The sequence below is a fragment of the Diplotaxodon limnothrissa genome, linkage group LG3 (genome assembly GCF_057381915.1).
Source record: "Diplotaxodon limnothrissa isolate DT_005_m linkage group LG3, D_limnothrissa_male_GT1.1, whole genome shotgun sequence".
NCBI lineage: Eukaryota > Metazoa > Chordata > Actinopteri > Cichliformes > Cichlidae > Diplotaxodon > Diplotaxodon limnothrissa.
The window spans coordinates 59105156-59129028 of record NC_140598.1 but is presented as its reverse complement, the minus strand read 5'-3'; the positions used below and the strand labels follow the sequence as shown (position 1 = coordinate 59129028).

The following is a 23873-nucleotide window of genomic DNA, read 5'->3' as shown; positions in this document are numbered from 1 at the left end:
GGGGTCGAAAAGGGGTGACAAACACACTGAGCAGGAGAGCGCGAAGAAAGCTCCCCACGATGCCCTGAATGTCACAGCCCCGGCCACAGCTGTTAGCGCATTTTATTTGTGTGTGGAGGGTCTTCTGCCAACCTGCTCGCCGTGTCTTTGATGGAAACGTGCCCACAGTCCAAGCTGTCACCCGGTCTCATTTTACGAAGGCCACGGTCAGACCTAACAGGGCAGTGTGTGAATCAGAGCAAAATGAAGGTCATGAGAGATTTTATGTTTGATGTTATATACTCAAAACACCATCTGGGAGGGAGGCTCTTGAACTTATTTGTTACGCACTGCGTGGAAATATGAAGAAGAAGCTGAGAGGTGTGTTTGACTATCGTTGCTTATATCTCACTCCACTGTCAACAACCTCTTTGGAACCTGGCTGCAATAAACAGCAGCCAAAAACATTTCTTTGCTCTTTCATTCTGTAGTTACCTGTTGGCTCCCTCTAGTGGTGAATCACTTAACTCACACCATTGGTGTCCTACAGCTCGCTCACAAAGAACCACAATCAAATACAATAAATTAGAACTTTTAATTTATTTTAATGATTAAATTATCCATTTAGCACATCTCCTATATGCTATTTCAGATCTATCAGAAGATGCATATGTATATGTTAAAAAACAGGGCAGCACAAAAAAGACATTTTCTAGTGATTTATTGAGGAAATTGATGATGACAAATTCCAGCCACAAAGCATAAAGTAGTTCCAGTGTCTATAAATCCAAACAGCCTTTTGCATCTGCTTTAGTTATGTGTGCTTTGGTGCAACATTTGTAGAAGAAAACCCCACAAAAACATTTAACAGACCCTCTGTTGCAGCAAATTCCTATGTTGTTACACGCGCAAACAAGTCGTCCTAACAGCAAATATCTAGCGCACATCAAACAAACCCCAAACCTTCATAATTAGCAAAATGGCTCAAGGCAAGTAAAAAGTAAATGGCAGATAAGAAGGTAACGAAAGGATGATTACAGAGTTATAAAGCGTATGATAAGACTAACGTGAAGGATCTGGGGTCACTACACAGGAAACATGTTTGCGGCAGTAGTTTGCACCGAGTGCAAATAAAGGCTGCATAAATAATAAGTCACCACTGTCATTTAATAGGTGGCGTGTCAGCTTCTTTAGATGAGCTTTGCAGTCCTTACTTTTGAGATCAAGTTCATTTGTTTTAAGATTTATCATCGCAGTCACACGCCCTACTTCATAAAACTGCTCTCTGCATACAGAATCACACTTGAAAGTATCTTTTATTAAAAAAATTTTTAAAAAAAAAATATTTCATTACAGCTCAAAAAAAGGAGACCTAGGATCGAAACAGCTTTCTCAGACCATCAGTGTGTGGGCGGCGATGGTGACTCTTCTTATCTGGCTTCAGCTGAAACACACAAAAGAACAGGAGCAATTCATAAAACTGATTTTCCAACCTGAAAAGTCAAAAAGGCCGTTAAATTGTGATTTTCATCTTATTGCGTTTGCTGTTTTAAAGCTCCGCTCCAGCAGCCTGCAACAAAACAAACCCTTCTTTTTTTTCCTCATCAGAATTCCTGAAGCGTTATTCCATTTCCCTGCCAAAGGCATGCAGGCCTGACTGGGAAGGAAGGCATTGCATTCGTTGGCCAACTTGTGTTTTATAGTAGGTGGGGTGAAGGGGTAACTTAGGGTGTGTGCGCAAACTATGCTTGACATGCGCGCCCGTGGATGTGCTCGTGCCTTTACGCACGCACGCCTCCGTAGCATGTGGGGCCACGCTGACATTTACTCAGTGCACAATAGGTCGCGTCCAAAATAATCTGCGTTTATGTTAGGATGTCCCTATCTTTCAAGCCCTGCTGCTTGTTTGAGGGCGGGGGGCGCGAAATCACAGGAAACACCTTCTGCTGCCTAGCTAAAGCCCCAGAAGCCCATACAGTACAATGAGGATATTAAAAGCCCAGCACTTCCCTGGGATAATTGAAATTCGGTGTCTGGAGAAACAGTTTCACCAAGTGATGGAAGAATGCGCAAACAGAGGGAAGTCGGGAGGAACCCGCTGCAGGAAATAGAGGGAAGGCGGCTCACCGTTCTCTTCTCTTCCTGATGATTTAACTCCGAGGAGCATGACGCCATCCTTGCTGTTCTCAGCTCTCTGGAAAGATGCGCTGTGAAGGGTTTTAAAGAGATAAATGTTTGGCTTTTCTTCACACACCCTGAAAATGGCATAATCTGTCTGATCTTTTAATATCAAACTCACTTCTCAGTTCCAGTGTCGACGGTTTCTGTTCAGCAGAAGACAACAGAAGGCAATGATAAGCACACATGCTTGTTTGAATTAAAATAATTTTTCAAATCATAAATCCCAGTGTAAGCACTCGTGCATGGGCGTCCTGGCAGAGCATGTACCTGTGGGGTTGTGGACTTTCTTGGATTTGAATTTGAGGACGATGGCGATAGCAGCTGCGGCCAGGATGGCGGGCAACACAAGCCACCACAGCTTTTTATCTGGGGGAGGGGAACACGAAGGACACGGCCATCAGTATCCATCTGGTGTGACGTGCGTCTTCCACATTTGCGTCTAACCAAAGGGCAGAGCAGTGATGTAGCAGCTGCAGAACCACGCAGTTTGGACTTTCGACCTTTAACGGCCCTTCTACATGGACTCTGCATTGCAGTGCAGAGTTTTATCCCCCAAATCATTAAAAGTGGAATGATTCAGCCCTCTGAGGTGGCAGAGTCAGTGGGCTGGGCAAATGGGAATCTCAGTAATTACTGTGGATTTTTTTGCCCACACATCAGATATATGTAATCAGGAATCCCAAATTGCTTGCGGTGTTGCTGATAGCGTAATCCCCAGTAGGACACTAGTTTTCTGTTTTCCTTTTTTTTCTTTGCTCTGAAGCTTTTTGTGCTTTCAAGTTCAAGGTTTTTATTTAACAAACGATACTCACAGTCTATGCATTCATCTTCATCTCTAGATTACAAGTCAATCATATGGAGGACCAGAAGAGTTACATATCAAGATCATTCAATATGACTCAGTGAAAATGAAATGAATGAATGAATATCTACATTTACTTGTTGCTAGCGTTTAATCATATACCATTTATTTAGTGTCTATATTTTTATTGGCAGCTTTGGTCCTCCGTACAGATTCAGCTGTGAGAGGCTGCAGCTGCTGCATCGCTGGTGTGCAAAGTCAGACTGATTAGCTTTGTTACCTGCTGATTTCTCCTCTGTTTGACCCGCCTGAGAACCTTTCAACGACACACATTTTGATTTGATTAAACACGGTTGGGATGTCCATTCATGACCTCACGTTTAGCTCACTGTACACAGGATCACTTACCGGGACTGTTCTCCTGAGGGGTTCCTTTAGTGGGAGGTGATGATGTCCTTGAAGATCTGCTTTGAGAGTCAGTGGTGTTTTGTTGTCCTGTCACATTTAAATTCATTATTTATTTATATATTTCATAAATTAACTAAATTTTTTTTTTTTTTACTCAAAGACGGTTCTGGTTTCAATTATAATGTGTGGAGCTGTTTGGGGATTTCTTTTAATTTCAACATTTTCAACAAGGACGTGCTGAAGGATGGTTATCAATAAGAGAAGAGAGCACAGAAGGAAAAAGAAAGAGAGGGAGGCAAACAATCATGTCGATACAAACAGTACTGTACCTGGGGCAGGAGGAGTGTTACCTGTGGACAGTAAAGAGCAGCGTTGTTTCATTTGAAAAACAAACTGTTTTAGTTGTTTGATGTGTTTTTAATGCTTTAAAAAAAATCGCATGATCACATTTTATTTTATTGTGTACCTAAGTCCTGGTCAGGATCGGTCTCATCTGTTAAGATAAGATAAGATAAGATAAGATAAGATAACTCTTTATTGTCATTGCACAGTCATACATAGTACAGTAGTACAATGAAATTGGAAAAACTGTCCTACGTCGGCACTACATATAACACAACACGACACGATATGACACATCACAACTTGTTCAGAAAACAAGTGAAGAAACCTATGCCTATCACTGAGGAGCTCACACGTGCCACACTTACCTTGACCTGCTCTGCTTTGGCCATCAGAATGCTCACTCTGAGAGACATCAGTGGGGGCTGATAAAAAAGAAAAAACCTCATGAAATATGTTAAAAGTATCTATGTCAAACTGCCTTCCATATACATTGTTACACTTTATTTCTGAATGCAAAATGAAGTTCATTTAAATCGTCTCTGTACTAAAGCACATGTAGAAACCCTTCAACAAACCACATATGTCATATAAAATTATACAGAGCCTTACTTCCAATGCTTGTCTTGTTCACTAGTTCAGTAGTCAAAGAGTCATTCTGGGCGGATGTGGATGTAGCAGCAGCAGCAGCAGCAGTAGTAGTAGTAGGTAACGTAGTATTGGCTTTAGGCGTGTCTCCTAGAAAACAGAATGTAATGAAGGTTTGTAGGAAAATCTGTTGGAGCTTGACGATAAAATAAACAAGCAGTCTTTAGCCCAAACTAGCTTGTTTTTAAAAGCACACCATCTTGTCCCTTTTTTCCCCCCTTTACTACAGTATATTATTTATTACCTTTAAATCCACCGTATTTTAAATGTCTTTACAAGTACTCCAGTATGCAGTTTAAGGTCACAAACCGTGCTTCTACATCTACAGGTGTGTCCTAAAAATGGTTTTAAGGTGAGCTTTGAGAAACCGTTTTCGTGCTCAGGAGATGCATGTAAATTCCATGAAACAGGACAATAAAGCAAAGTGAAATGCAAAGAAATTTGGAAGAGGGCTTTAAGAAACACTCACTATCCAGAGGAGATGTGGTCGTATCTGTAGGAGGAGAGGGAGGTGCTGCTGTTATTGCCTTTGCTGTTGTCGTTTTTGTTGTTATTGTTGGAACTGTTGCCGGTCCTGGTGCTTTTGTTGTGGTTGAGGTTTGGTTTGACTCATTTTCTGTGTGGTATGAAGAAATCATGAAGGAAGTTAAGGAAAATGATTTGATTAGATCCACATAAAAGTCTTTTGGTGGTTATTTAAAGATATATGTGATTGTGGAGAGGTTACAAGAGAGATTAACACACTTTGTTATCTATCCAGAGAAAATCTACAACCGACACCAGCTCACTGTTGAACTCATTGCATCTAAAAACTCAAAATCTTTGTCTGCATGTCTGTCTTGTAACGTCCCTGAGTGCCTTCTTTGGTTGGATTGTTCTCTGCGATCCAGATTTAAGGTATTTCTGCATCTGCTGGAAGGTATGTCTATCTTTTATGTACAGTCTTTGGTTTCACCATCAGATCAGGCCCTCACTCGCCACGTCAGGGTATGAAACAGAAAGATGGCTCCAGCAGAAATGCTCAGCTTGAGGTTTCACAGCAGGATTTTACTGACTAACGGGTGGTGCAGCAGTGGCTACAGCTTATATTGTCCACCTGTATGGTCTCCATTGAAGATTTTGGGTTGTGGTTGCTTTGGTAACCCTGCATTTCTCATAATTACTCATGGGAATGGAATTCTTTGGCTCCATCTGAAGTCGCTTCCGTCACTTCCGATCGAGGAAGTGACGGAAGCGATGGTATTCTTTGTCTCTGCTGAACACCGTGCCGCCAACAATGAATTCACTTGTCATCGTTACAAGTCACAAAACTTAAGTGACATGTTGCTGTTCTTTTCCAATGTGCACAAACCTTTTTAAAAATACTCAACTGAGAAAGGAAATGGTTAATATTTCCTTTTTGTTATTACAGTAAGTTATTACTTGTGTATCCTTGGTTGAAACTGTAAAGATATTTATGCCCAGTTTTGCTCACTGAGTCACAGGCTTGCTTTACAAGCTCTGACCGCCATCCTGCGTCGTGGCTGTTTGGCGCTACTTTAAAGGCCAGCTTCTGAGACGACCGAGGGTCAAACATGTCAGACAGGGGGTGAAAAGTCTAGATAGAGAAGGAGATTACGGCATGTCGAGGTGGATATCCTCTGCCCCAAGTGTCGCAGCAGTGTGAAGCTGCATCCTGTCCCAGACATATACAATTGTTGCTCCCCGACCCGTGTTAAGCTTCCTGCTGTCGATCACGATTTCATTCAGTGCATTTCACTGCAGTCCGGCTGCTTGATGGCTAACAGGACGTTTCTGCTCTGACCGCACAAAGATCAGACTGTTTTTCATGAATCTGGTCAGGAAGGAAAATCAAGTCTCCCTGCCAGACGTAACTCTAAAGTATTTAAGGCAAGTCTCAAGTCAGGTCATTGAGTTGTTAAAGGAAGAGTACGAAGCGAGTCTTCGGTATGTTGGATCATTCAGAGAGTTGTTTAAGTTCCTGCTAGTAAATCGAGGTAAAGTTAAATGTTAAGTATGTGTAAATTGTTTGCGACGCATTGTGGCCTTTTCAGTCCTTTAATCATGTAAACAAATCCAAGTCAAGCCTCAAGTATTTCAAGCAAGTTTAAAGATCAAAAGCTAAAGATTTGCCAGCATCAGAGAGTTTCGGATCCTACCAGGCCCACACTTTTCCTTATGTGTCGCGGAACAAAATCTCACACAGATAATTCTAATGGCCCAGGCGTGGGCGTTTCCTCCAGCTTGTTTACCGCTTAAACCTTGGAAGAAGATTGGCTGTCACCTGGGATCTGTCAGGCTCAGGACAATAATCTGCTGTCTCTGTGATAGAGGGGGCGGTTTGGTTCTCACTGCCTATCTGCTGTTAGATCACCTATCTGCTCGGCACAGACAAGCTTTCAAGTTCTTTTGTTTCTGCAGAATGAAAAAAAAAAAAACAAGTCAGTAGCCATGTGGCACTCTGGTGCTTTTCATGCCAGAGGTTCTGACTTGTATCTAACATCTGTTCACTCGCAAAAATCAGAAACAAATTGTCAGACTTGTTAGTTTGAAGGTCTCCGTTAAGATTTGGAGGCATAGAAACTGTTGGGGGAAAACTCTGTAAAAGACCCAGGAGAAATAAAGACACAATGAGACAAAGTTACTTTCTTTATCAAACGTGTACACGGGTGAGCTGCTAAGGACAACTCACACCATGCACAGTGGCTTGGTAATTTTTATAGGAAAGACAGTGAGAACAGGATAAGAAAATACAAAACAAATAAAATAAACAACTCCATATGTGGCGCTAGTCTCGTCAGCAGAGAGCTGGGAGAAGGCTGTGAGAGATAAAACAATCTAAAACAATATGTCCCAAAACAGTATGTCTTTGCTGAGAAAGTCTAAAAAGATAATTCTAAACTAATCTAACCATAGGCAAAGGGCAGACAAAAGGCATCTTTGTACATTTAAAAGAAGGTAAAGAAACATAGAATCATTTTTCCTGTAACAGAAACACAATCACATAAAAATGTGCTCCAAGTTTATCTCCCTTGGATAAGCAAAAATAGTCTGAGTGGATGTCCTTAAAGTAACGTAAGTGACTTTTGACCATCGCTGTGATCTTTATCATTGCACACACCAAGGGGGAAACGCATGGGTTAAAGGGAAGAACCATTAACCAGTGCTCAAACCAAAACAGAACACAACTATGGAGGCGGTCATCTTGATAGAAAGCCTACTACGTTTAGTTTTACTATAAATCACAGAAACAAGGTTGTTGCTAACTATTAAAGAGTGCTGAAGACTTCTATCAGCATGTGATCAAGCTGTAGCCATTGTGAATGATCGCCCTACCTTGTGTGAAGACATGGGCAGATGCTAGAAGCAGGACAGCAAAAACCCTGACGGACTTCATGGCGATTCTGCAGCTGTGAACTCCTTAAACGTCTCCCTTCGAGTGGCCCGTGTGAAAGGTGTCCAAGCCTGGGTGCTCCGCTGCTGATGCTTATTTTGGCACTTCCTTTAGATAGAGAAGGGGAGGAAATACACTGGCTTCCCTTCCTGACGTAAACTGGGTGGATGTAGAGACTAACACAAGGCAGGCACTTGGCTCAATTCTGGGTCTATTTAACAATCATGTCAGTTTTGTATAATGTGGTGGAACCCAAAGGCAACTCCCATTGCTTATTTTTTCCTGCTCTGACACCACTTAACGAGGGTGAAGGAGACTGGAGAGACCTCACGGAGAGTGAATGGAGCAGAATCGGACAAAACAGATGAGATTAGATCTTTAAAAAAGTAGTTACACTGAGCCAGAGCTGTGCGTAAGTGAAGTAACTGTGGTAAATTTTGATAGTGGTGACATTGCAAGCCTTAATCCATTGGAAACCATTAACATACTACACAGTTCAACTGAGAGATAGAATCAGATTGGTAAATAATGACTGGAACTGATGACAAAGACCTGACAGCCCAGAGGAGCTGCTGAGAAGCCAGCCATTCTCCACTATTTGTTAAACAATGTCTTCACAAAACCTGTTGTCCAGGCGTGTTGGTGGTAACACACACTCGCACATCGACCGATGCATAAAGTCAAGACAGCTGTTTTTTTGCAAAAGCATCACAAAATGAGTTTGGATTTTTATACAGAGTGAGGTTATAATCAAAGACGAAATGAGTTCTTCACTTTTGAACACTGCCCGTTTTTACTTGAAACGTTTTACTTGAAAAAACTTTAAAAAAAAAAAAACCAAAAACAACTCATATTGTTTCCTACCCTATCCCCACCCCCCCACCCCCAACAAAACCAAACTGCTGTTTTTTGGGCCCTCCCAAAAAACAGGATGCCAGAGTTTACTTCCTTTCATTTAAACATTGTGTTTAATAACTGAAAGGAGGTCCAAAAGAAAGACACTTGAGACACGCACACGAGAAGTGGACTTCTTAGCTAAAATATAGAATGACTTAAATGTTTGTTTTACTAACTAGAAATTTTTTTTTCCACTGACAATAAAATAGAAATAGCTGTAACATATTTTCCCAACACATTTTCAGAAAGCCTGACATTTCCAAAATTAAATGTAAACTTCAACTGCAACCTAATGTACATGCACACACCGATCACTTCATTCGGTACACCTATTCAGTTCCTCGTCAATACAAATGTGTAATCAGCCAATCACGTGGCAGCAGCTCAGTGCGTTTAGACCTGTTGACATGCTCACAATGACTCACTGGACTTCAAATCAATCATCAGAATGAGGAAGAAAAGTGATTGAAGTGTTTGTTTAATTTAATGTGTTTGTCCTTGGCAGGCTGGTTGGTATGAGTATTTAAGAAACTGCTGTTTGGGACTTTCCCACACAACCATCTCTAGTGTTTAAGGAAAGTGGCCTAAAAAGAGAAAATATGCAGTTAGCAGTTGGGTGGAGATATCTTGTTGACTCCAGAGGTCAGAGGGGAATGACCAGGCTTCTTCTAGCTGATAGGAAGGCAGCACTATTGCTAATATATAACCACTTGTTACATCACTCCCATCAGCTAAGAACTGCTACTGCAAAGTGTCGTCTCGAGCTCATGCTGCATTTGGATGCAAGGATCAGAATTTGGCATAAGCAGCATAAAAGCATGGCTCCATCCTGACTTGTATGAGGAGTTCAGGTTGCTGGTGGTGTAATGTGTTTGAGATATTGACTTTGGGCCCCTTTGTATCAATTCCCTCACTGTTTAAAAGTCACAAGCCTACCTGTTGCTTACTAATTAAAGCGCACCCATCCTTTGACGGCTTCCTTCTCAGGTCATCTCAAACTTCTTTTGAACGTGACAGCGAGTTCGTTCGTTCTACTCGAATGGCCTCCAGTCACCAGATCTCAATCCAGAAGAGCACCTCTGAGATGTGGCGCAAACCAGAGAGCCGCATCATGGATGTGCAGCCATGCGGTCACATCAATCTGAGGAATGTTTTCAACACCTCAGGGTCCAACTCGGGCGTAGCTAATAAAGTGGCAGTTGCATGTATTTAAAAAAGAAACAAGGCTGCAGACCCCTGTTCTCAAAAACAAGTGTGATTATGCACAGTCATTATGTTTGAGCTTAGCCTCCCGAGTTTAATCAAAGAAGTCACTGAGGTTGATAAAGAGGAAACACCTTTGCTGAGGAACTGCCAAGTAGCAATTTCCTATTTACATACTGCAGCGCTTTGAGCCAAGCTGTGTTTGACTGGAGCTGTAGAGGAGAATCACACTGAACTCATATGAAACCATATATGACGATGACTTCTATCGGTTTTCAGGCGCTCACGCACACATTCACCACACACACAGGGGATTCAGGTTCATTTCAAGTTGAAATTCATGCACATTTTTATTGAACAGTTATATAAAATACTTTTCATAGTTGCAAGTGCATGCCTCATCTGCCAACAGTTTTGAAGTTAAATTACAAAAGCAAGGCTTCATGTCGTGTAGTGAATTACTTGGGCACTTAAAGCAGTTCTTAAAAAAGATCTAAGTTTGTTTTTTCCTCGTTTCATCTTAAAGTATTGAGCAGTATCAAACCTGTAACTGATATACAAAGCAGAGGTCCAAATAATAGTCATAATAATAATAATAATAATCAAATTACACTTTCTGTGGCACATTTACAAAAACAAAACAAAACCGATTCACCTGTTATATGACACAAACAGCTAATCATGCATTTTGGAGTTCCACATGTAACCACACACCTCACAAGAATTGTCAAACATGCTTAATTGGACTGTGTGCACTTACAAGCGCAGGTTAAAAATTTCATTTCTCATCCATCATAGATAATTAAATGCTTCAATTACAAAAAAAGAAGGCATAGAGCATCGTGGTGTTAATTGAAAGTATGCAGTTATACGTTTCCAGTATATGTTCACTAAAGCGCAATATATTTCAAAACAGGCCTCCACAGCCAAAGTTTTCAGATGTTCTATTTCCTTTTGTTTGATTTTTTTTTTATAAAACATGCATAGGCAGACACTTTATTGTATTCTTTTTTCCTTTTCTTTTTTACACAATATAGTTTCTCTATTTTTACTTTGTTCGCAATACTTAAAAAGAGAAAAAAAAATAACACTCATTTCCAGCAAGCCACAATAAATCTACCCTCCCCCCCTCCCCCCTTCCAAAAGAGACAAAAAATAAACATATCTGCAAATGATAGATAGGTTAAGTGTAAATTCCAGTTATGAAACTCAAGAAAATAGGTATTCATTACTGAGTTATTTAGCCATTATACAGAAAAATCAGGTCAAAGCACACACCAAAAGAACCTGAGGTAAGCATAATATGTACAAAACCATAAAACGTTCCATTATTTGGCATTTCCACAACATTGCAACATTCTTTTCTTTTTTTTAAGACTGCCTAATTAATTTCAGAGCTATTTTATAAGAGTAGCAAAACAAAAAGTTATCAATAAATAGTCCTTATTTAGTTTGTACACCCTTATATGTTAAAAACATTATCTCATGTTCTGTCCTTTTTAGTGCTGTATTTTTGTAAACGTACGATAGTTAGTAAGAAGTTAAACGACTTTCCGTTTCGGTGTAAATGAGCAAGGGTCTTTCAAGAAAGAAAAAAAAAGAAAAACAAGAAACTGAATCACCTTTAAGATCTCGATCTCTCTTTCTCTCCCCCATCGTTCTCTCCCTCTCTGACATACTGTGGTGTGGAGGTGAATCAAGCGCGGTTACGGCCTGACCCTTCAGAAATGTGACCTGGCAATAACTTAGCAGATTTGACTATGAACTAATATTTTGAAGGCATATCCAAAGACTAGCAAGTGAGATGTCCCCCCGTTATGAGCCATAGATGCCTCCCCCCTCCACATTCCAACACTCCTTCTCCTCCTCCATCCCACACCTTCACCCTCTGCCCCTTTTCTGTGGTGGCGGGTCGCGATGAGGCTGGGGGGCGAGGCAGCCCCGTCGGCCAAGGTGGCGCCTTGCTGCTGGGCCTTCACTGGATGTTGCTGCCGCTGCTGGTGCTCCCCTTGGCATCTGTGCCGTTGGTCTCCGAGGACAGGGCCTTGTTGAGAGAGTTGAGGCTGGCGTCAGAAGGCAGGGCGTCTCGCCGCGGAGGCATCCTCTCGTTGATGCGGTCCAGGCCCTTGGCCTCTTCGAAGCTAGTGATCTTGTGCTGAGGCGAGAAGCCTTTGATTGCTGTTGAGATGCAGGAAATAAGGGTAGGGAGGGGGGGGGGGGGGGGGGGGGGAGAGAGAGAGTTAGGAGTGATTTTATATGGTGTAGAGTTTAAATGATTAAAAGAATGGGGGTGGAAGGGGTGGGGGTCACGCTCACATTCACCCGTGAATCACCAAATTTGATTATATTTGCTTTGCTCTTGAAATTGTGAGAGAAAAAAAATTGTTTTACTGAGAAAGTGACAACAGAGGCTGCACCTGATCACCTGATGAGCTGCTGGCTAGTTCAGTTACATTTAATCCATGAAAACTGAATATCTAAAGGCGATCTCTGATATGATAAGTGCATGGCGTCGATCTCTCCAGACACACTTGTAGGTTTGGAAAACAGAAATACTTGCTTTCTTGGGTGGGGTCACATGAGAAGATTTAAAAAAAAAAAAAAAAAAAAATCCTGCCCATTAAATCTGGTTAGCTTAGCTTCTTTCTTTTGTTTCTTTTGGCTGCTACCTTGTTTGCAAAGTGTCAATATCCTCATATTTCTATCCAAGCTGTCCTTTTTGATACAACTCTTCAAGGGATTTTGATAATCTCCTCCTGACTAGAACCATGCATCTTTTGCATGTTTGGCAAATGTGTTAACCACTACACTATGGAGCCGACTGTAAAGCGTTAAACTTCCGCCCCTTGAGCGTGGAACCAAAAGCGAGGCAATCAAAGGAGCCTACCAAAGGAATGTTTACAGGCTAGTACAAAATATTGTTTTTTTGGCTTCTATTAATAATTTCTATGAGTTATAAGTGGATACCAGGCAGGTCAAAGTTTGTGCACATTAGTGCTTTGCTGGGTGTTAAGCTGAAGTAGCTAGCTGTGACTGAGAATCACGAGTGTTATGAATCTTCTCTTGTGACTCCACCCAGGAAATAAAAAAATTCTAAAAGTTGAACTTTCTTTGGGTTGAAGATGAATGAAGTGAGAAGAATCTTTGCTATTCATGAGGCCAGACAAAGTCTTCAACCACTGTTACTTGTTTGTGTTTTTCATGGAAAACAGTATTTGTCGTGCAGCATTTTAAACGATTAATGGTTTAATAAGGCATGAACGCAATATGAAAGTATTTAAGCAATTTGATAATGTGACAACACACGGATATAACTTATGTGATAATGCCGCTTGACAGATGAAACGATTACATATTCCTTCTAACTCTACAAAGGGCACTTCCTGACATCAGGGTCGACAGGTTTTCACTGTGCCAACAATATCCGTGATAGCAGACCATCTCGTGGCCATCTTGTCATGCTTTTTTGCGCATGTTAAAAGTTAAGAATGTGACCGATATTAACCAAAATCTCAACGCAGCCGTATCGCGGAACACCTGAAGACCCCAAACATCCAGGTCACCCCATCACAACACAGCTTTTGTAACGACAAAAGGGAAGGGGGAGAAATGATCAAAGAGACAAGAAAAGAATAAAGGGAGGAGAAAAAGAAACACTAGAGTGGAGCCCACTGAGACATTCACTTCCACAAAATAGAAACCACGTTGAGACTGAGCTCACGTACAAAGACACTATCAAAGGAACTTGGGGTGCTAACGACTTGTTTAGTCTGCTTGAAGCATGCAGCAATTGAAGGTTGACTGGAGGTTATGATGGGTGGAAGTTGCAATATGATACAAAACTGAGTGAACTAAACTGAATAATGAAGATAAAACCCTTTAAATATGCAAAGAAACACCAATGACATTAATAAAACCAGCAATTCAAGGCTGTTTCATTCAAGTCGATGGATACTTTAAGTATTACAAGAACGAATCGTTCCAATATTCAGCTTGAGTTCTATTTCAGCACTTTTTAAAAAACATTTTGTTACTTCCACCTTTCATACAGACTGAGGGTGATTAATACTATGGTTGTAAATAAGAAAACCCTTCTTACTAGAATGGGGGTGTGACAAGGGGAGGAGGGGATTTGATTTAAGAGGACAAATTGGGGATTGTGGAGAGGACGGTGTGATGGGTAGCGTAGTTGTGTTGCTGCATAGCACAGGTCAGACACAGGTTATTAGCAGCTCAGAGGAAAGAACACGACACAGCAGGGCCACAGAGGATCCACATGGAGAGAGAAGCAGAGAAGAGTCTGGACACTACAATGGACTGTCCTCTATGGGGCTAAAGAGGAAGTACTGGACAATTTCAATGTAAATAGCAGCTGGCATACTACTATTTAGCTCGCAGTTGAGGTTGTTCTTGCGCCAAAGGCGATGCAAGTAAAGCAGATTTTAGGGAGCGTCCAATTTGGATTTCAAAGCCTCCTGTGGAGCGTCTACCAATTCAGATTCAGCTCTAAGGAAGGTGTTACATGAATAAAACAGCAACAACAATGCACAACTGCTTCAGCTGTTTCAAAGGGGAAAACCATCAAGAGCTTTCATAGCAAGACTTCATTGTATTGTGTGAGGGCAGAGCAGAGGGGGAGCGTGCTGTCTGCTATGATAAGAGCATTGCATTAATCATTTAAACTATGATGAGTGATTTCATTGAAGTACCTTCCTCTGGAAAAGTTCATTCAATCCCCAGATAAGAGAACAAGTGCAGTTTACCACATAAAGTATTACCCTCGGTAACATTAGGAATATATTCCATTAGGAAATAAAGTGTTACTTCAAAATGATATTCAATATCCTGTCAAGGTGAACTCTACCGATAACTCGACAGGACCTACTTCCTCTTTAAGGTCGTGAAAACCTTAATCAGGAAGGTGGGGTTATTTTTCACTTACATGGTGCCTTATCTAGATCTGCTGCACACATTTGCTGTGGAAAAATACTGGTACCAGTACCACAACATTAGCACCTGTGCTTTTGGGAAAGGCCAAATTCAGAACCCATGATGGCGATATAACCTTTGTGCTTCTCCTATTGGTCTGAAGTAGTTAAGGCTTGTTTAGGAAAAGTTCATGCCAGATCTAATACTGTGCAAAAGTCTTGATTTACCGCTTGTTTGTCCAGTTTTATCAATTTTTTTAAGGGCAAACCATGTGAGAGATACCAAGTTGTTTGGATAACAGCTCTGAAACTCATCTCGTGTGTTTCTGTGATAAGCTGCTAGTAACAACGTGCCTAAAGATACAATTTAAAATAGGCTTTTAAATAAGTTGTCTGTTATGTGTAGACACAACACTGGTTCATCCCTTTCGTCGGGTGTCTTTTTACACTTGAAAGATTCATAGCTCAGCGGTACTAATTCTAAAAATGGAGTGCCTGGAAAAGTATTGCTCCAGACCACCTTAAAAATTGCCAAACATAGTCTGGCTCTTTGCCGAAACGATACAAAAACAATATAAAATGGGCCACGGCTCAAGACCTTTGCACAATACTCCACTTTTCAACATTAATTAAGAAGCAGCTTTCTATGAATTAAAAATGAAGGATTTTATTGGCTTGTGTGCATCACATAACCCCTCAAAACTTTAGGTTTTCAGGACCTTTAAGGATGCTGGTCCAGTCTATCCCTCTGGATAGGCTGAAGGCTTGGTAAAGCTGCCAGATGACCTGATGATACCCACCTCCTACATTATATACGTGTGAATGTGCATTTTCTCTTTATCTTGATGTTTCATGCAGATTATTTTAACTTCTAACAGAGAAGATCCTTAACGCAGGAGTTTTTGTGGATGAACCGATTGTGGCCTACATTAGCGCTGATTTCCGAGGAAGACCGCGAGGTGTAATTTGCTTTGCACTCACTCAAAATCACAGATGACCTTTGTGATTATAAAATCTGTGCTATGAAAGACATTCCCCTTTCAAACATGTGACCACAGGATTTCCTAATTTACTTACTTCTTTTTCTCCGTTAATACTATGCCACAATTTGTTAGCCCAAACACCCAACACACTCTATTCAAGCACCAGCGAGATGGATGAAAACCCAGCACAGCCCCCTGTCTATTGCCATGAGAAGCAACAGAAGAGGGCAGCCAGACCCATTTACCTTCGTCAGCCTCAATAGCTTCAATAGTAGCTGAAGAGAAGAAGAGGGAGGTTGCAAAATGAATGAGAGAAGTGAGCAGGAGAGTTCATTTTGTCCCAGGAACAAGTCAATGAGCAGCAAAGACAGCCAATGCCGACAACACAGGTTAAAAATCATCTCCACATTTTATGACAGAGGACATGTGGATGTTAGCAAACAGGGGAAACGGTGAAAGAGGGGGGAGGAGGGGAGAGGATGAGCCTTAGTTCCAGATCTGTAAAGGGAAGGCGATACACGTATGTAGCAGCAAACCTCATGGAGAGGATTGCATGTTTGAGGTACTTTGAATGTGTTTGACAAAAGGTCTGAATGTGTGACAGATAAAATGGAAACTGCAAGAATGAACATCGACAGCAATTTTAGCAAGTTGCAGATGCATTAGGTGTTCCTGTTACGCAAAGAAAAGAGTACATTTCGAAACGAGACAAATGGAAAACAGAGAGAGGACTTAAGTGCGCGTGCAGGTGTGAGCTTTCTGGCCGTGACTGAACTGTTAATGTAAAAGCTCGAAGTACAACAGAAACATGGAGCGTCGTTAGCGTTGTGTTGTGTGCAACATGAAGTAGCATCTGCAGCTGCGGGATTAGCATCTTTTGATAATAAATATCAAAAGTGCTGGCTTACTTCTGCGACGCGTGAGGGGAGGAAACCTTTCAGCCACTTACCAATCAATTACAGTCATCCTCGAGATAATAAGTGAACACACGATAAAACTTTGCAGAGTCAACTTTAACAAAGATGGGGGGTGGGGCGAGGGTGACAACAAAGTAATGACTAAATTCTACTAAAGACTACATACTTAAAAAAAGGGCACAATAGCATGAGACTTTAAAGAGTATGACTGATGGAGTCAACATTAGAGTAGAAGCACACTGATGTGCTAAGGGCAGCAGTGTGATTCTACCAATGTTGTAACAGGAATCTCTGAACATCGCTCTACCTTCACCGCAGTTCTCTTTAGTGTCAGCTGCTTCAAAAACAAATCCCTCTGAACTTATATAATGTATACACTAATCCTTAAGAGCACTATTGTCATGTAGGCCATCGGCAGAAACACTTGTTTGAAACTTAAAGGGGACCCATGATGCTTTCCCTTGTTTTCCAATGCTGGACGGGCATATCAGACATGGTCAAAGTTCCAAATAATGAGGTCAGAGTCAGATATTCCCCCGGCTAACAACACAGAAGCCCCACCCACCTGCTATTCAAGCAGCTCTTTTCAGACAGGGCATGTGCTAATGGGCAGCAACACGGCCCAGCATAAGATAAATGATGATAAAAATGAATCATGCAGAGCTACTTTAGTTGATTCCCAGAAAAAAAAAAAAAACCCTGAAAAAAACCCATGATATTGGAAATGAGCATGATAGGTCCACTTTAATGTTGGTTTAAAAGCTCAGTAGAGATGCTGAAAATGACTGTGAAAGAATGCTATGCTTTCAGGATAATTGCATCCTTCCTAACAGAGATATGCAAAACTGACAGCTTTAGTCAGAGGCTCTTTGATTTCTGACAGACTCACGTCTAAGGACACGTGCGCACTAAGTTGATGAACACGGTGTTATGTAATATGTTCAAGTGGTTCTTTAGTAAAGTCTTCCACGATTTCAATAAGATTTTATACATTAGAAACGAAAAGGGGTGTTATTAAGCAATAAAACACAATCTTACTGAGATCCATAGACCTGCACGACTGCTGCTACCTTAGTGTGGTATGACCAGTAGCTAAGTAGGTAATGCTACACGAGGACCAAACAAACAGTTTGATGATTAAGTGTGCTAAAGTACTGTACACCATACTGTACAGCATGATTAAACCTTTATTATTATCATCATTATTTAAAGGTTACTAACACTATGCTACAGATGTTTTTGTGTATTCAGGAAAGTGCTAGCTGATGTAGGGTGAGAACCTGTGCGAGGAGAGGGAAGTCTACCGGATTTCTGCTTTACTTGGTGAATGACAAGGCAGATGGCAGCTATCCCTTTTTCTACACTTATTAGTGTCGATACAGTTTTATCCCTTGATTCACAGAGACCTGAGTCTATTCTGACAGAGCACTGCTGAGATTCTCTGCTAGCGCTCAGATCTGATCAGCGCTGTAAACGTTTGTATCCAATTAAAGCGTGCGTAAAGGTGATTCCAAAAAAGCCTTCATCTCCTTGCTGCGGCAGCTTGCCAAACTCATTGAGGGAGCATTTGAAATTTCACATGAGAAAGAGTGAACTGAACTCTTATCTTTTCCCACAAAGAAAAAAATAACAACACACAATGGAATACTTGCACAATTGATTATACCTGCAGTTTCTAGGGAGAAAGGAGAAAGAAAAAGATACAGGTAATATTTGAGATAAACCCAGTGGAATACAGTGAAAGAATAGGACGGGAAGAGAGCGTATTAATGCCAGATCTACGGAGCCCCCCAGGAGACATGGGAGAAAAAAAAAAATTAAGACGGACTTTTGCGAAATCTCGCAAAAGTTTTGCGAGATCTCGCAAAACAAACTCGGGATCTCGCAAAAGTTTTAGCCGCATTCTTCGGACGCCGGTTTGAAGCCGACCGGGAGGTCGAGGCACGATGTGCCGGGAAAGCAGTGTTCCTCCCGGCTGTAGTAGGTCTCGACCTCCCGTTAGCTTCGAGCTAACGAGATCCCGAGTTTGTTTTGCGAGATCCCGAGTTTGTTTTGCGAGATCCCGAGTTTGTTTTGCGAGATCCCGAGTTTGTTTTGCGAGATCCCGAGTTTGTTTTGCGAGATCCCGAGTTTGTTTTGCGAGATCCCGAGTTTGTTTTGCGAGATCCCGAGTTTGTTTTGCGAGATCCCGAGTTTGTTTTGCGAGATCCCGAGTTTGTTTTGCGAGATCCCGAGTTTGTTTTGCGAGATCCCGAGTTTGTTTTGCGAGATCCCGAGTTTGTTTTGCGAGATCTCGCAAAAGTCCGTCTTAATTTTTTTTTCTCCCATGTCCCCTGCGGGGCTCCGTACAGATCAGAGGGGACACATGGACACAAAAAAATTTAAAAAATAAATAAAAATCTGCTGAATGTGTTTGTCATTGTTTAGGGAGATAAAAACTACAAGGAGCAACTGTTGCTGTTTAGTAACAATTAAACTAAACATAAAAAAAGACTGACACTCTCAGAAACATTTAACTATGCTAACATTTTGAAATTCCAGTACAGTTAATGAGGAGAAAAGTGAAGGAGTCTGTATTTGCAGTATTCTGTAAACACTAAGCTTGCACTTTGTTGAGAGTTCTGCTGTGTAAGGGGAAAACGTGTTGGTGTGAGAATCCACTGGTGGTGGGGGGTCTCTGTGACACACTTACCATTCTGCAGCTTCTCTTTGCCTCCGGACAGCACTCCGCTTGGTAGCATGCCTGTGGGCGTCAGACCCTTCAGCGTCAGCACGCTCTCACTCTCCTCTCTGAAATATTAACCGAGCAACATTTTATTTATTTACACGGTAGAGCTGATTTTATTTATTTAGAAAATCATCAAAAATATGGGTTTTGGGCAGTCACATAACTACATAACCATGTTACTAAGTTGGCAACAAAAAAAACAAAACAAAAAGAGTCAGAAATCAATTGTAACATGAAATATTAAAGTAACATATTTATTACTTTAATAAGTTATTAATAATATATTCAAGCGCAGATCTCTAAGGCTGTGTAAATGGAGCTTAACGCAACAACAACACTGTTTTTAAGTGTTTACCTGAGCACAGAGAATACCCTGGCCATCTTCCCAATGGCACGGATCTTGTTGCGGATGACCTCCTTACGTGCAGAAGCTGTGGCACCTGCATTGAGAAAGTGCAAAAAGTCTTACAACCCGTGACTCATCTGAACTCAACCACGTCCTGTGGAAGTCGAGCGTACAATGCACCGCATAGTCTATGTGCCGTTTGTTTTAATCCCCCAAATCCTCGTTAAAAGACCATCGAATTCAGTGAGTCTACTCAAAACAGAGCACGTCTCTCCACTATTAGTTTATCCAGCAGTGCAGGAGACGAATACAATGCAAACACATTGTTATTGGAGTCTTAAGTTCGGTTTACAGAAAATGGTTTGCATCTATAAACACATCACATCATCTGAGTAATTCTCAGCATTCAGTGCATTCATGCTGCGGCTGTGTTACATACTGTGAGCTGCAGTCCCTTTGACTCTCACAGATTATTTTGCCCAGAGAGCACTTAAACCTTTTTAAAACAAGCCACTGTTCTCCATCACTGAATGGCTCTGACCTTGTCCAAAGTGTTTTCAGCATGTTTCGATAAGCACGCTCTTTAAATTTTCCTGTGCTGTGTTTTAGCGGTGGAGACTAACGGGATTTTTCCTGGACTGGAAACTTTGTTTTAAAGATCCCCTTTTGCAAAATAACAGTTTCAAGGTCCCAAAGGCCCAGTTTGGAAAATGTACGAGGGACAGAAATGAAGTCGATGCATGGAGTAAAGCTGGGTAAGGGACACAGCTGACAGTGTGAGGATCTGTTTCCTGCCATCCTCAGGTTGCTCATTCTTCAGAATATATTTATTGTGTACAACAAAGACTAATTTAGATAAAAGGCATGACTCTTCTGAACACTTTTTCCCCTTTCTGGGCCGGCCTCAAACAGGAGTGGGTAACTGTTAACACTTTTGACCCATTTTTCGGTTTAATTGAGAACCACAGTTAGCCTCAGCAGAAGTGTTAGCAGGTGCTTTAAACAGAGGTGTTAGTTTAGAGACTTCAGAAATGCAGAGAGCAAGCACTGAACAAAAGTCTGTCCATCTCTGCACACACCAGTACAGCTAGTGTTTGTACCTTTTTTGGGGGGATATATTAGCTGTCCTTCTCATGAAACACCCCCAGAAGAGAAGACAAGAGAAAGGACAGAGAGATCAGTGGATGGCTGCAGAATGAATGAGGTGGAAGAGAGGGAGCGCACGGCAAAATAAGAGGCAAGAAAGCACGAGTGTAAACAAAAGCGATGCCTTGAGCACAAAACTCTGGAAAACATAAAAAAGAGAAATTAGATGAGATAATCATGGGAAAGACAGAGAATGAGAGAGAGAAGAAAAGATGTGAAATATGTAGTGAGGTTGGAAACATCAACATAATGGCAACTGAAAACCATGGAAACCATAGCAGATAAAGAGCGGGTCATAGGAAGGATTATCTGAAATCATAACAGGGCACAAAAAAGGAGCTTATGAGCGAGAAAGAAAACATAACACAATTCAAATGTCAAAACAGTTAAAATAAATAAATAAAACAAGCATGGAAATGGCTGCGAAACTAAACAAGAAACAAGCAGTGGCAAGAAATGAGATCAGCTAAAATCAGCATGAATGAGTTGGTAGAAAATGAAGATGTTAAAGGACAGCTACTAATGTTTAGGAATGGCCGAGTGCATGAGTTGTGCTAATTTCCTCATCGATATAATCAGAATTTAGCTTTTCTCATATGAAATGCTTTTTAAATGAGCCACATGTAAAACCAGTTCATTCTATAATGATATTTACAATCACAACTTCAACAGCACAATGAAGCAAGAAAGGTTCTCTTTGTGAATTTGGAAAAAATAGTAACAAACCCCCCCAAAATATTTCTAAATCATTATAAACCACAACATTTGGTCTTGCACATGATCTGTGCAAATCTCAATCTACGCTCCCTGATCAGTAGATTAAAGGAAACGCTGCGTTTAGATGTGCAGGAGCTCAGACATGGTGGAAATCTGCTGAGATCCTGACACATATCCTGGGTTTACCGATGCACACTGTGACCATTAGTAAACACAAAGAAAGAGGAGGAAGAGAGGTGGGAGGAGGGGGTCTGGTGAGATCATTTCCTGTTTGGCAGTAAGAGGTGGGGCAGGCAGAGGAAAACTGGCCATCTCGTGTACATAAGCTGTAAGCTGGTATCAAACAGATGACTCAGATTCACCACTAGCGTAGATAAACCAAGCAACTTAGCAGAAAACAACACTTCAAAAAACTGTCCTCAAAGGATTTTTTGTTTTAATACTGACAGACATGTTGAGACTTTATAAGGGTCTTCATATTTCCTGGATTATCTAAGGTCATCATTTCCAAGCTGCCGAGTTCAGTCATTCAGACGTCACGTTCCTCTGTGTTTAATAGTTTAAAGCATATATAGTTTTTACATGTAAAATTCTGAACACCATACATGTAAAAACTAAGTAAGAGTCTGTGTGTGTGTGAGGTTTTGAATAATGAACGTCTGATACGCCCTCTAGTGGAGCAGGGGCAAAGTGCAGAGAAAACTGAACCACCGAGCTTACCGTCCAGCTCCTCTTCAGTTGACAGCTCATCATTGGAGCAAATGCTCAATACGTTCACTAGCATCTCCGTCACTGTACAAGAAAAGAGAAGCATACTTTAAAACATCTCACACATATTTAATAAAAAACTTTGCTGAGAAACTCTGGGCTGCTCCGGTTCACTCGATTGACTCTTCCACACACACACATGCAGTTAGCTGTGCTGATCAGTGACCTCGTGAGACTGCCAGGAATGGCATACTTATGTGTGATTAATTGACACAGATGTGTCACAGCTTAACCAGAGTAAATCTTCAAAGCAACCCAGACCTCGACAATGCCAAGCACAGCCAATGTCTGGCAGTTTCTAACTTTCATGGACTACTTATCTGCAATTTACTTTATATAGACATGTATATATATAGAGCTCACAACTGCTCATTATACTCCTGCTTTAACAAGGAGCTGCAGCTCATCAGCAAATAGAACAAAGAAAGACAAGAAAAGCTGGAGTTTATCTTCTGATCAAGAAAGCAGGGAGACAAACACTGGCTCCAAGAAGAATTTAGAAATCAATACATAATTTTGGTTGCTTATTGGGTGCTACATGGTGCAACGTTGGAGCATATTTCTGAATGATTCGTGTTTGCATTAGGACTTAAATCCAACCAGATTGGCTCTCCACTGTCTATCCTTTCACTTAAGATCAAAGAGATTGAGCATCTGCTGCCTTTGTCTCTGGAAAAGTTTCCTGTTGCTATTAGATTATCCAGTCCGCTGGAAACTATCAAACAAAACATTCAAAACACACTTATTTTCCAACTTTCCTCCAATTTTCCCTTTTATGTATCCTTAAGTGTATGTGCCTCGTTAAAAAACAAACCCATTCGTCCCAACTTCTACCTCTAACTTATTTATAACGCTGCATACAAGCGCGTTTCTGGCTTGTAAATCTTTGGCTTTAAGTATCCCATGTATGAACCGCAAAGTGATTTTGCAGCACAAAGTGTACACGCTATATTTCTCAAGGCCGGGCTGTTTTCAATAGCAATTCATGAAAATCAGAAGGACAAGCACCATTCAAGAATGAAAAGAAGAACTGCTTTCACTCATTACTAAAAGAAACTGAATGTAGTGCATGCACACTCACCTTTCTCACCAACAAAGGGCAAGGACCAGGTGAAAACATCCATGAAGTTGGGCAGCCAGTAGGGGTGAGGTGAGCAGTTGAACTGTCGTATGTTCATCACGTTGTTCTCGTACTTCAGCACTGCCGCTGGGGATGGGAAAAAAAAAGGAAAGATGTTAAAGCAAATCCAGAGTATTAAATAAAAGGAAATCCTGTTTTCTTTCCAATCCTCGGAAAAACAAGATGAATAGCTGTAACAAAATATTCCTTTAAACAGTCGTAGTTTCCAGAACGTCTCTGCCTACATGTAACAAGACAATGTAGAAATTGGGGATGTAGAAATTTTCAATACGGTCACAAAATAAAGAAAATCAGGGAGTATACATCTCTCTATAAATGAAATGGTATAGAGATGTATTGGGGTCA

The 23873-nt window shown here is 41.1% G+C and overlaps 2 protein-coding genes across 3 annotated transcripts in view; both read right to left on the bottom strand.

The window, feature by feature from the left end:
• Positions 1–700: 700 nt before the first annotated feature.
• On the bottom strand, positions 701–7940 carry LOC146636690 (uncharacterized). The gene is made up of 12 exons (XM_085350995.1): positions 7697–7940; positions 4830–4976; positions 4325–4450; positions 4081–4137; positions 3837–3863; positions 3700–3720; positions 3371–3457; positions 3243–3278; positions 2428–2526; positions 2279–2303; positions 2107–2186; positions 701–1423 (listed from the first exon to the last, which is right to left on the bottom strand). Exons 1-12 carry the CDS (start codon positions 7755–7757, stop codon positions 1410–1412), a joined length of 780 nt encoding a protein of 259 aa, XP_085207121.1. The 5' UTR covers positions 7758–7940; the 3' UTR covers positions 701–1409.
• Positions 7941–11071: 3131 nt separating this feature from the next.
• The window catches only part of LOC146636689 (protein phosphatase 3 catalytic subunit alpha), a 69091-nt gene continuing 56289 nt past the window's right edge, over positions 11072–23873 (bottom strand). The window contains exons 9-14 of one of the 2 annotated variants that reach the window (XM_085349658.1): positions 23469–23594; positions 22340–22411; positions 20857–20883; positions 19766–19850; positions 19375–19472; positions 11072–12032 (exon numbers count right to left, since the gene is read on the bottom strand). In XM_085349658.1, the coding sequence (XP_085205784.1) occupies positions 11830–12032; positions 19375–19472; positions 19766–19850; positions 20857–20883; positions 22340–22411; positions 23469–23594 (611 nt within the window). In that variant the 3' untranslated portion in view covers positions 11072–11829. The remainder of the gene's footprint in view (positions 12033–19374; positions 19473–19765; positions 19851–20856; positions 20884–22339; positions 22412–23468; positions 23595–23873) is intronic. The other variant, XM_085349659.1, reaches the window with a different exon arrangement.